At 40.5% G+C, this 11,741-nt stretch overlaps 1 protein-coding gene across 2 annotated transcripts in view; it reads right to left on the bottom strand.

The window, feature by feature from the left end:
* Positions 1-657: 657 nt before the first annotated feature.
* Positions 658-11,741, bottom strand: part of pitx1 (paired-like homeodomain 1) — an 11,820-nt gene continuing 736 nt past the window's right edge. Inside the window, exons 2-4 of one of the 2 annotated variants that reach the window (XM_005748301.1) lie at positions 11,277-11,331; positions 4,925-5,127; positions 658-2,002 (exon numbers count right to left, since the gene is read on the bottom strand). In XM_005748301.1, the coding sequence (XP_005748358.1) occupies positions 1,454-2,002; positions 4,925-5,127; positions 11,277-11,322 (798 nt within the window). In that variant the 5' untranslated portion in view covers positions 11,323-11,331 and the 3' untranslated portion in view covers positions 658-1,453. Of the gene's footprint in view, positions 2,003-4,924; positions 5,128-6,319; positions 6,770-11,276; positions 11,332-11,741 lie in introns of those variants that run through there. The other variant, XM_013914711.1, reaches the window with a different exon arrangement.

Below are 11,741 nucleotides of genomic sequence, written 5' to 3' on the forward strand. Positions count from 1 at the left end.
TGGTGGAACTCTTAATAAGCTGCTCAGGTTTCAGGTGATCTGAAATCATCCTTTTAGTGGGACATAATCTCCGTCCTTTAGTACGCAGACAGAAATAGCTCTGTGTTGCAGCAGAATAGCCAGGTTTGAATGAGCCCCCAATATAATCTTCTGTATAGGGAGTGAAGGGAACAGAAGGGAACAAAAGTCGAGTAAAATTAACCATAAATCTATTACTGGAAAATCCAGTGAGCGCTGAGATGTGTTCATTAACACGATAACCAAATAATAATGAGAGCAGTTCATAGAAATGTAGCTGCTGAGGTCCCAAAGTTGGGTCAGGTGGATTTATCTACCCACCCTCCTCTGAAATAAAAATTATATTAAAGGAGCTTCAAAAAACAAAAAAACAAACAAAAAACAAAAAACAAACAAACAAACACATAAAATCAAATATTATAGTTAAAGCTCGGACTGATTCCACTTTGTCGAAATAACCGCAAAGGATTCTTCATCTTTCTAAGGTAATTCCCCTTCCCTTAAACTAAGTGGACCACTACGCTGGGGATATTTAGCCAACCTATTTATTTTTCTCATGTTTTGAGGGGGGAAACCCGGAGCCCGAGTGCTTGTCTCCTTAAACAAAGACCTCTCTAAGACATGTACTTGAAATAAACCTCTCTTTTCCTGGAGTTTATTCAAACAAACATGTTACCATAAACACATGAGGACTTTGAATCACCTTTTGTATACAGTTTAGGCTAATGAACGTACTTCTGCAAAGTCTTACATTATTGTACAAAACACGTTGCACTCAAGTTAAACATGCAGGGTCTCTCTCTCACTCTCTCTCTCTTTTTTTCTATTGGAGCAAACAAAATGAAAAGCATTTCAAACGGGAGGCGTCGTGGAGTCACCCTGCATATGCGGTAAATAGAAAGCACACAGAAGCAGTATAAAGTATGTACAGTAAAGGCCGGATTTTCTTCTGTTTTCTCATTGATTCGTTACATGCTCGATTTTTTGTTTTGTTATTATTATTATTTTGATGCAAATCCTCGCTTTGGTCGAGTCAGTCTTCAAGAGTAAGCAAGCACAAAAAAGAAAAAAAAAATCCCACCGTCTGTTTCACATGTTAGACCTGTATATATTTACATTTAGATATGTACAGTGCAGCCATGTAACACGTCTTCATCATTTAAAAAAAAAAAAATTCCATAAAACCTGGACATTTAAACTGCTGTGCAAGTTCACTGGTAAACACATGTAACCCGCATTATCCACGTTTTCTTTTTCATTTTCTTTTTCGAAAGAAAAAAAAAAGATTGCAACTAATCCAGTTTAGTCGTCTTTGATACCCCCCCTCCCCTGATCCGCAGGTAGCCCATAAGCTATGACACCGTGTCCGCTTATCACATATTTATATATATATATATATATATATTTGTATTTTTAAGGCCCCCTTTTTGGCCCGTCAGCTGTTGTATTGACAGGCGTTCAGGCTGGAGCCCGGGCTCTGCAGGCCGCTGTATCCAAATGTTGGATGCTGTTTGGATTTAAGTCTGAGAGAGGCCAAGCTGGAGTTGCAAGTGTCCCGGTAAACGCTGTACGGTGAGCCGGGAGGCCCGTAAGGACAAGCCGATGATGACATAGCTGAGTTGATGCCGGATGTCCCGATCCCATTCAGGTTGCTGATGTTGTTAAGACCTGGCGTGGGCATGCCGGGCACCGCGGAGTGGCCCATCCCGGAGGCCATGGTCATGGAGGAGATGGAGTTGGGGGCCGAGAACATGGACTGCGAGGTGAGGGGACTCATGGAGTTGAAGAAGGTGAAGTTCTTGGTGGACAGCGGTGCCGGAGTGAGGCCCTTGTTGGTCCAGTTGTTGTAGGTATAAGCCGGGTACATGTCGTCGTAAGGCTGCATGAGACCGCTGAACTGGGGCAGGTAGCTGTTCTTGCAAAGGTCCATCTGCTGGTTCCGCTCCCGCTTCCTCCACTTAGCCCGGCGGTTTTTGAACCACACCTGGAAGGGACACACAGAAACGTGAGCATTAACCACAGCAGAACGCTGTAAAATGTAACATTAATTTTCTTGTCATAAAATAAACCTGCAACGTTGCTACAGATGATACAGGAATGATTCGAGTCCACACCCGAAGCAGCATTTCAAGCTCGTGTGATATTCAGTTCATGAAGCATAAGTGTAATTTTCTTTTCTAAAAAAGGACACTAATGATCATTTATTGATGTCTGAATCATTTATTTCCACATATATTGCGGCAACAAGCTTCACACCCCGCTTTGGTGCCCTTAAATTGTTGCCTTTAAGGTGAGTTAGAGTCTAGGGTGCCTTAAAACGTTTCATTGAAAGGAAACAAACAACAAAAAAAAAAAAAAACAACAAAAAACCATTACAGAATAAAGGCATTTTTAACTAAATGATCTTTGAATTTTAATTGTTGATGAGTTAAAATCTTTTATAGGCCCACAGCCATATTCAGCAGTTTCAGCTGCGGTCCCATTTTCAATGTTCTCAGATGTCAAATATCAACAACTGCTTTTAAATTTATGATTAGTTACGAAACACGCACTTTTTTTGTTTTTTAAAAATACCAAAGCAGTTACTTACTTTTGCTTATTAAAATCAATCCGGACATGAAAAAGAAAGGATCCTTTTTTGAGTGAAACGCATATTCAGAGTTTCCATACCCGAGTCGACAAACTAGCCTTGGAGTCAGGGGGAGCAGTTTCTGCTGACGAGCTACAACCCGGTCAAATAAATACAAAATCAGCGAGACTGAATGAGTGGACATCCTTTAAGTTCATGTGGACGACGACTGCGGGATGTATTAATCCTAATCAGTGGACTGATGTTAGAAATTCGTTTTGGTTATATTCATATAGACTATACAATATATTCGACACTCTCTTTACAAATGTAATTTTTCCTTCCTGTAAATAAACTAGCAAATACATTAAATCGTTTATGAAAACTGTTTCCAGGTGTTTTGATATTATACATATTAGTATAAGACTACCACACACTTGTACATCACAACGAGAATGTGTGTTTACACCAGATCTAAGATGGAGGTGCATTAATGTAGATTTTTTTGGCCTCATTTCTTACAATGAAATAAGAAGTATTTCTAAAGATAAATCAGTGTAAATAAAAGGCGTGTGTGTGTCTGTGTAAGTCAGACGTAAAACCAGGTTCACAGAGCAACTCGAACGGCTCCGCGGATGACTCGAAATGAAACAGAAAAGCGCTTCTGGATATCCTCACACCTTATCAAAACCTAACAAAATACTAGTCGGTACTCTCCAATTCATTGTTAATTCATAGTAGAAACAATTTACAACTGGTATCACCAGACGGCCTCGCGGAAGCTATTTATAGTGGTGCGGGAACACTGTGCGGCCGACAAATTGTCCACAAAGACTTGAGCGATGTGACAGAGAGCTGTGGAGGAAACACTCAAGACTGCAGAGCCCAGCCTCGAGTTTCCTGCACCCAGCTATAAAATGCATGCTTTGGATTTTAATGACATTTGCACGACGAAAACCACGTTAAGAATATGAGTATAATGACTGACGTGTCAAAGTGTGCTTATAAATATTATGAAATTATATTTAAAATCATAATTGCATCTTATTTAATGTAAATTGATCTTTAAAATATTTCCAATTTTTTCAAATTTTACTGAATCTCAAATATTCAGCGTACCATCACCCCCCCCCCCTTTTTTTAAATCCTAATATATATTTTTTTTATATTCCTAATGAAAAAGGGGAACGAAAGAAAAAAAATAGTCACTGTTTAAATCTGAACCTGCTCGTGACAGCAGTGAGTTTCTTGGCTCAAAAAGCATAAAAAGCAACTTATTTTCATTTTACACCTCAAACTGAAGATATTATAAGAACTGTGCTGATTCAAATATTATATTATTATTGTTATGATTCATTTTTACTCAAAACAGTTTAAAAATGTAGCTAGAACAAATATAATACATGTAAGTCATATTCTTTAAAAAGCCATCTATATATATATATATACACGGAGAGACGTGAACGCTCTCCTCCGTGGAGAAAAAAAAACAAGGGTCCAGATTTTCGATGATGTCATCAAAATGCGAATCATCCATTGGCTACATTAGCAGATACACCCTTTGAAAGGACCTGCAATTTCCAACGGATTCAACTACTCCCCCCCCCCTTACTTTCTTTTTAAAGCTTTCCTTTCTTCTAAGTTTTCAGCATGAGACGTGTTAACATGACTGCGTGCCATTAAGGCCTGTAACGTCCTCTGTGCCAGTATTGGGAATTGTGCACGTGCTGTAATAACGGTAGATTTACTTTTGGATGCACCGTAGCTGACAGCTGACAGTCAGGGATGACTGCAACTTAATATGTTAACAATATTCTGCTGAAAACCTCCGAGGTCTTTGGAGACGGATTTTCGTAAGCGTGTATTTGAAATGTATCACAGATTTAGTTTATTACTTCTGATCCGTTTAAAGTCACCAAAGTCTGTATGTGACATGGACTCCGTTAAAAATAGGAATAGTGACTAACGCATGAATTCAGAACCTTCAGGGAAATGTACTGACTTTAATATACATCTGATTTCTCGCTGTACTGACAAACAGCATAAATGAGTCTGTGACATCCTTATTTTAAAATTTCTACAAAGTTCTGTTTTTGTTTTTGTTTTTTAATACTTGAAATTGGGTAAAAAGTCTTGTGCAACCAAGTTCAAAAGTTGCATATTTTGACAATTTAAAAAATATATAATTTTAAGTTATTAAAAAATATCTTCTTCATTTTCTTATAATTTTTTATTTGTTTTGGAAGTTTAATAATTGCTGTTTTTGATGAGCGTCTACTTGGCCAGCTTGTCTTTATTCAAACTTTTCATATGGTTTACGCACGGCCGCTATCTTACCCGGACTCTCGCCTCGGTCAGGTTGGTCCATACCGCGATCTCCTCCCTGGTGCTCATGTCAGGGTAGCGATTCCTCTGGAACGTGGCTTCCAGCTCTTGCAGCTGCTGGCTGGTGAAGTGAGTCCGCTGCCGCCGCTGTTTTTTCTTCTTGGGGTCGTCCGCGTTGCCGTCATCGCTCCTGTGTTCAGCGTTTCTTTCCTTTTCTGTGGGTGACAAACCGGTGTGAAACAGCAGTACTCCTATAACATATTTTGAATGGCAAGCAAATAAGGGACGTTTAAACAATGAAGAAGTTGGTGTGTGTACGTCGACAGTTCAATATTTCCCACGAGGATTGAGTACAACAACGTGGATTTTTTTTTTAAGTAAAGCAATTGAAAAAGACCCACCGCGATGAAACCAACCATTTTGGCTAATTTATTTACGAAGTCATTCATAAAAAAGAAACCTCAAAAGAACAGAAACAAATTAGTCACACATTCACAAACGTGTGTCAGAGTTAGCCATCGGATCGCTCCGGTTTTCGCTTAGAGATCAATATCTTTACGATGAGGTCTGCCCACTCTTATCTCCCAACTGTCTTGTATTTTGTGTCCTAACAATTGCCTCGTTAAACTTAAGAGGCCACACGCGCAAAGGTCAGTCACACACACACACACACACTCGCACACACAGAAAGGGAGCTAGGATTTTGAGAGTTTCCTAAAAACAAAAAAAAAGCTTAAAATCACGACTCAAGATTGTTATTTAAAACGATTTACTGTCGTGACTGATAGCTAAAAAAATAGAACTAACTGACCTTGGTGTATTTTCTATTTGCTTCTCGTGCGCCCTGAAATACGCGAAGAAAGGCCAGAAAGGCCTCTGTTTTTTCCCCCTAAAATTTTGGAAAAGCTGAATAATAAAAAGTGTCTCCGGGAACTGTCAACACAGACCGCTTGGTTTTTAGTTTAGATTTGTGGATAGCTCCAATATTTATAGTTTGCTCTAATGCATTCACTGACAGCAGGCCAGGCTGCTCTGCACATTTTTCCCTGACACATCTCGGGTTCCTGCCAAATGTTTGGTTCTGGGAGCACAGTAAACAAAAAATGGGGAGTAACTGCACAAAAAGCGCTCACAAACACAAACACACTCAAATACTAAGATTTGATGGAAACACACTTTAGAGTTTGTCGTTTTCGTGCACGCTGCCCGGTGACACACGGAAATAAATCAAGCAAACACAAGGGATAGAAAAGTTAAATATTCTTTCTCTTTGTTCTGTAGCTTTTAAGTGCTGGAGATGCCTCTCTGACAGTTCGCCGTAAAAATGCTTACGGACACGTAAAATAAACTGTTACAGCACTCAGTGGGAAAAAGAATGGAGAGGCTAAAAGCACTCTGACTGTGTACCTGCCAACTCTGTGTCTGAAGACTCGCTGCTTGAGTTCTCTACAGTTTCTCGACTGCTGTTTGAAGTTCTCTGTAAATGAAACGCGGGGGCCACGTCGCGGGGCGGCGGTGCTCTCACTGCCTCTGCAATTCTGTCCAAATTCATCCCACCTTGAAGAGAAGGGTGCGTAAAAAGAGGAAACGGGGTGAATCCTGTGGATCGCGAGGCTTTCTTTCAGAGCTACGCTACAAAACATCCACCCGCTCTCAGACACACACCACGACATGGGATATTTAACCATGCAGGTTCGTTTGTTCTTCCACGCAAAACGTGCTTCGAGAGAATAGAAGAAAGAAAGGACAAAAAAATCACACGGCCCCGTTCCCCTCCTCTGAAGCAGTGACAGCCCTGTGCGCTCTCCTTCTATCCGCAGCAAGGAAAAGCTTCCACCCGCTGTGACTGAGAACAAGCTCCGGCTCTCCAACCCTCACATCAGACCCACCCATTAGCTGCGTTAAACCTCCCCAAAACAAGTCCCACCCACTAAACGTGACCGCTGCAAGAAAATACCCACCCAGACAAAGTCTGACGTCGCGCTTAACAAAGTGAAAAGGTGCATTTAATTAATTTTAGATTTATTAGACGTATATGTCGCATTTAGATCAGAAAATTTCTTCCAGTGTGAGTGGAGCGAAACTAAAAGAGGTGACTCATCTGCTAAACACTCCTAACAAAAAACCTGCCACGGTGGCTGTCTGCTCATTTGTTAGTCTTAAGGCTAGTTATTGTTATTACTTTGTATTTTATTTCATTTTATTATTTTTTGCAGTGTACGCTTTGTCAATTATCGAGAGCGCACAAAGCGAAGCTTTGCTTTCAGGAGTAAAAAAGGGGCCTTTTATTCGCGCAGGCATGTTTGAAATGTGTCCAGAGCAATGCAGCTGGGCGCGCTTATACACACACGCTCGGCCACACAATGTATATCTCGGATATGTACCGAGCTGAATAAACATTTGCCATCCAACACGGTCCTGCCCAGTTACTGTGTCTCCAGTATGAAAAGTGCTCGATGATATCAGGCTCGTTGTGTGCGTGAATACGAGCGCTGTAACCTGACAAGAGTCGCTCTGTCAGCTCGCTCATTCACAAAGAGACAATCGGGAGTAATACACGGAACATTACATCTCTCATTATTTAACAGGATGTGTTTGTCCGTGCTGTTTTTTTGTGCACCACATCGTTTGAACCACATCAGTCAAAGAATAAGTAATCTATCAGCAGCAGCAGCAGATCGGTCTGCCCTGCACTTTGCCTAAACAGCCACCACCTCACCACTTCAGACATTACTGATATAATATATTTAAACTCCAACAACATGCACTCAGAATCCAACCGCTATAGATCCCAGCCTTTCAGTGACAACCGCAATATGACAAATGGACCGCTGCGAATGATGACACATTTGACTTTTGTGCGTTTTGTTGGCTCTGACGCGCAAACAGCAGCAAGCAGTGGCTTGATAAAGGAGCCCCAACATCACCAGAACATAACGTCTTTGTATCCATTAGCAGTGCTAATTCAAACCAACCTCATCCCGCTAAAGATGGAAAACAAGTAAGATTAAATTAGATGCTACAGGGATTATAATCTGACATTCAGGTATGCGCAGTACTCGTGGTGCTTTAGAGCTACGTGAACTGTAATGTGTCTGTGTGCAAAACTGAAGAGCTGAGTTGCTGATCGTAGTCTGTGTTGCACTGGCTATTTTCTTGTCTTTCTTTGAGGAATGCACAGATGCAGGTTAGATAATATTTAAAGTTTTACCCAAGCGCGGGGCTCTTATATAGGATGGCAGAAATAGAGTCCATGTAACTTTTGCATGAGAAAAGCTCTGCAGGCATTCTGCCACAGACTCGCCAAGAAGTCTCTGTTTTAACCCAAACCATGAGCTTTTCATCCACCAAACCAAGTATTTCGTTCCCTAACCAAATTGCGCATGAAAGCTGAAAATAATGTAAAAGAAAAGAAGGCCAGCGTAAAAAGCATTTGTTTCAGACCACTATGAGTAACCCTTTACATTAAAGTAAAATGTAAAGGCCTTTACTCGTGTAACTGGAATCTGTGGGCAAAAGTCTCCATTTAGCATTAGGATTTGAGTCATTAGACGCACAGAGTGTATAAATCACATTTCTTATTTGAAAGTTTGAGTTTGTATTTGAGATAAATATATTTTCTATTTAAATGTGATGTGCCTGTAGGTGTTTTGTTATAATATGACAAACACTTACGGGCAATAATAATTTATTGAGTTAAATCACCTCTGAGTGACCAGAAATCACAAGTTTACTGAATGTAAAGAGTTCCAGATTTCTCTTTCTAAGCTGATTAAAGATCAGTATAATTTGGCCACATCTGCGATATGAGACCAGCTGACCTGCTGGCTTGCTCGGCCAGTCTGCTACCTCCTTCAGGTAGAGTCGCACATCAGGCCTCAGCGTCTCAGGCTGACAGACAGTCAGACTGTCGCAGGCGCCAGGGTCGAAGACTTTCGGCCATTGTATGAGCGTATGACTTTTGACACGAGATCCTCGTTTTGTTCAAAACGCCCCCGAAGGGTTTTTTTTTTTTTGGCAGAGAATTGTGTTAGCTCTCAAAAATCACCTGCCGTGTTCATCAATATTTGCTCAGCCTTTCTGCACAGAGAGAGTGGCACGTGTTTTCATAGACATCTACACTGAATGCACTCAAGAAATTTGAATACAGCGAAACTCATCAACGAACTTTTAAAATTTTTAGTGCACAGTGTGTAACTGTTGTATTACTATGGCATAAGTATTTGACTAGCTAATATGAATGCGTCACCTTAACCTACTGAGGATCACAGTCAACAAGTTTACCGCCGCAGCTTACCGAAGTGCTTTTGGGCACGACACCAGCATCGCCTACCTGCTTACTCATATTCCAAGATGGTTAAATGGTTTGGACACAATATTTGAAAACAACAAAAGTTCATCTGCATCTAAACTCTGGAGTAAGAAAGCAGAAAAGGCGTTGATGAGGTGAACTCGAGGACCTCGTGACCAGCAGGTGGTCTTTACTATTCAGGTTGCGAAGGTTGGGTGAAAGAGACTACCTGTTGGTAGCTGGTAGGGTTTAGTGGGAGATAGTCTATCAATGAAGTGCTCAAAGCTCTAGCTTGTTTCAAGATTGCAGCGGACTCCTGAAAAACTAAAATCAGCCTAGAAAAAAGTCTTATGTGCCATAAAGTATTAGCAAAAGCAAAAGCAGCGGTAAAAAATAACAATAAACCCAGTGACTCTTGAGGTCAATATTATGGGATTTACAGCACAAAGAGATTCGCCATGGCGGAGCTCTTGTGAATTCTACTTTGTTCTGTCCACATGTTCCTGGCTGATAGATGGGGGTAATCTAAATACCCAGCCTCCTCAGCCTCCATCTATGCCCGCGTCCCGCTCCTCCAGCACTCTGGAGGGCACTTGCGTGTGATGGATGAGTTAAAAAGCCTTTCCATCCGGCAGGACAGGTTAAAGGCCAGTGGCTAAGCAAACACTCATATTTCCCCCCCAAGAAGTGAAAATAAACTCGGCGAACGCCGTGAATCACACACAAAAATACAGTCTTGGTTTATTTTTCTCTCCAGGGAAAGCGAGCACAGTAAAGCTAACCACAGGACCGAAAAAACAAAGCATATAGAAAATTAAAGCTGGCGAGCTGATTCAAGAGCAAGACAGCAGCGGAGATGTAACTGGACACGGTGCGTAACTGGAGAAGGACAGAGCTGATTATTGCCTTGGTGATGGTTTCCCTGCTTGGTCCAAGGCCTGTTTGACCTGAGGTCTGACAACCAATAAACAGCCTGTGCAGGGAATGCAGGTGTAAATAAAACAACGTCTAATAACCAGCACAGGGAAACACCCATAGGACAAATCCACTAAACTGCAAGAATATGTAAAATTTCCTTTTAAACCCCTTCATTCGTTGTTAAACCAGAGCCAGTCCGCCACACGTTCGGTCGTTTCTTTTAGTTTTACATACACGCGGTGTTGATATTTGAAAAGAGAGTGGTTCTTAATATGTGAAAACATAAAAATATACATATACTGCCTTTTAGGGTGAAACTTGATTGCTACTGCATATTATTATTTCCTCGGGGAACGTTTTGTGAAAGGTTGCACACGATGTTTCATTTAAATTTCCCCCAAACCTCGAAATTATTCCTACTTTTTTACGTATCTTTTTAACGAATGGGGGATTCTTGGTTTTTTGTTGTGATTAAATCCAGAAAAGACTGATTGGTTTATTTTTATGTGAGCTACGACTACTGGATCTGAAGAAAAAAATTAAATGAAATATTTTCCACTGAACAGATTGGCATGTTTATGTGTCGTTTGTAGCATCTGGCTTGATGTTGCTTCGTTTTTCCTTTTGTTTTTAGTGTTTAAAAGATAAATGGTTGGGATTTATCACCAGAAAGATGAAAAAAGTTCATTGTTTGTATATGTACTTATTTATCTATTGCCGATGCCAATTTCACAGAGCTCCATAATCATTTTGCAGCTAATGAATCACAATATCCATTCTCTTCCGGTTATGCAATTGGGGGTCGCGGTCGGGCTGGAGCCTATACCAGCTGTCATAGAGCGAGAGGCGGGGTACACCCTGGACACGTCTCCAGTTTATCGCAAGGGTAACACAGAGATACAGACAACCACTCACTCTAGACTTGTACTTCACAATCAGCAGTCATCCTAACATCCTTGCGTTTGGACTGTGGGAGGAATCCGAGACCCACAGAGACACGGAGCGAACATGCAAACTCGACACAAAAACGCCTCAGCCGGATTCTAACCCAGTCCTAACCACCACCACACCACCGTGGATCTGAATATATATATGGATATTTTGAAAAGTCAAACATAATCAACATGTTAAACTGAGCACAGAAAAATGTCATACCAGATTCCCCACAAGAAATCACATTCTTCGACAGATTCAGTTCCATTCCAGTTGCCTGAAAAACACAAAAAAACCCAATTAAATCAAACTTTCTCCTCCAAATAAAAAAATAAAATAAAAATCAAAGAGGCTAAACACACCTATTCTCATTAAACCACATCATATTATAGTTACCATTACAATGTTGTTGTTTTTTTAATATTGAATAAATGAAAGTTTGTTTAAAAAACAAGTCAGAGCAGGCTGTGTCACAATCCTACAACAGCAAGTTTAATTCTTTCTGGACCCTGGTCTCATATATTTGTATTAAAATTGATTGTGAGAAGAAACATGCAAGACAATTAAGGACAATAGCAAAATTAATAAACTGATTAATACAACTTAAAAAAAATAACGCGAATTTTGTGGTAATATTTATTCGTTTTTAAAGAAAGGATTTTCATGTTTTCGGCTCGCAGAATGAGA

The sequence above is a fragment of the Pundamilia nyererei genome, unplaced genomic scaffold, assembly GCF_000239375.1.
Source record: "Pundamilia nyererei isolate P.nyererei 1_Seehausen unplaced genomic scaffold, PunNye1.0 scaffold00219, whole genome shotgun sequence".
Taxonomy (NCBI): domain Eukaryota; kingdom Metazoa; phylum Chordata; class Actinopteri; order Cichliformes; family Cichlidae; genus Pundamilia; species Pundamilia nyererei.